At 47.7% G+C, this 1,381-nt stretch overlaps 1 protein-coding gene across 1 annotated transcript; it reads left to right on the top strand.

Annotated features, from left to right (window-relative positions):
• Positions 1–1,066: 1,066 nt before the first annotated feature.
• Positions 1,067–1,213, top strand: PPTG_23261 (hypothetical protein; the record flags this gene model as incomplete). Its single annotated transcript, XM_008909478.1, has 1 exon — positions 1,067–1,213. The coding sequence occupies one exon, from the start codon at positions 1,067–1,069 to the stop codon at positions 1,211–1,213; it is 147 nt and encodes a 48-aa protein (XP_008907726.1).
• Between the last annotated feature and the right edge of the window lie 168 nt (positions 1,214–1,381).

Genomic DNA, 1,381 nt, shown 5'->3' on the forward strand with positions numbered 1-1,381 from the left:
CCACCAGAGGAGTGTAGCCAGCCCCGCCGACGGGTACACAAGGTGAGCCCTCAGCAACCCCACGGTTATCGGAGTACCCCCTCCGTCAGTCGGCAGTCCAGGGCACTGTGTGTCCGAGTGGATCGCAACGTGATTTTGCGACCGCCACTCTCCCATACTACCCCGGTCAGATCGCAGATCAAGACCGCCCGATACGACAAGTTAGATGTACTCGCTTGTGATTTGGACCCTACATCGGATGTAGATTCATAAAATCACCTGCTACCTTACCCAATCTCCACCTCTCGCCAAAACACTCAATCCTCATCCCTTAAACCTCTCTACCGACACTACACGCGCATGGTCCAGCCCTACTTACGGGTACACAAGCTGAACAAGTTCAGTTTTTCACAAATCATGGGACAACCCCTCCGTTAGTTGGTGGGTGGGTACTGGTGGTAGTGGTGACACCCTTTCTGGTTGCAGCCCTCGCTGACTTGGAAGAAGTGCCTGCATAATGAGTACCCTCCACGGCGCTAGAGACATGTTACGCAGTACAATAACGCAGGACTCATTGGGCAAAATCAATGGTACGTGCAGCGAAGATGGAGGTCATGGAGCTGTGTGCGTTACACAGAAAATTTTTAATTGCGTGACCTTCTCCTCCACCGCTCAATCCTTTTCAATGCTATATTACTATAGAAGCCCAGGACCGCATCCTAGTAACAAAGCCTTTCTTCCTGGTAGCACGCCGACCCCGCAGCTCTCGTAGCCGAGCTGCTACTGTACATGGTCTGTCTCAACATTGATAGGAAGCCCGATCCAGCTATCTCGTAGATTCTCCTAGAAACGCTACACCACTCAAGAGTATCTGTGTGGGTTGCGTTTTTATATATTCATATATTGGTTTCAAACTGTATTTGTTGTCAAGTGTCTTTTAGTGAGGTGGGTGGTAACTTCGAGAGTATCCGTAGTCGATACTAGTTGTTTGTGAAAGAAACTCCACAAGAACAAACACAAGTGACACGACAGGCCAACATTTTTTGTTTTACTAAACCCACTGCACCCAGCAATGTGAGCGCCATCTATGCCTCATGGCAGTATTTATGTGCCGAGTGACAACGAACTAGAACCAGTGGATCGTCTTCGAGATATAGACGATAAGCCACACAAGGGACTTCGCACCAGACAAAATAAGAAGGACGACCACATTCTTGATCGCCTCAATACGTAACATACTCCTATAAGAAGGTACTAAATTCCATTTCCTCGTCGTTAATCAAACCGCTGGATGAGTTTTCTTATCGAACGAAATACTTTAATCTTGTATGATGTTTTCCACTCTTCAGATAGGGGATGGTTTCTCTGTCACTGTTTCTAGAGTGGATCAGTATAGCCATGT

The sequence above is a fragment of the Phytophthora parasitica genome (genome assembly GCF_000247585.1).
Source record: "Phytophthora parasitica INRA-310 unplaced genomic scaffold supercont2.34, whole genome shotgun sequence".
NCBI lineage: Eukaryota > Oomycota > Peronosporomycetes > Peronosporales > Peronosporaceae > Phytophthora > Phytophthora nicotianae.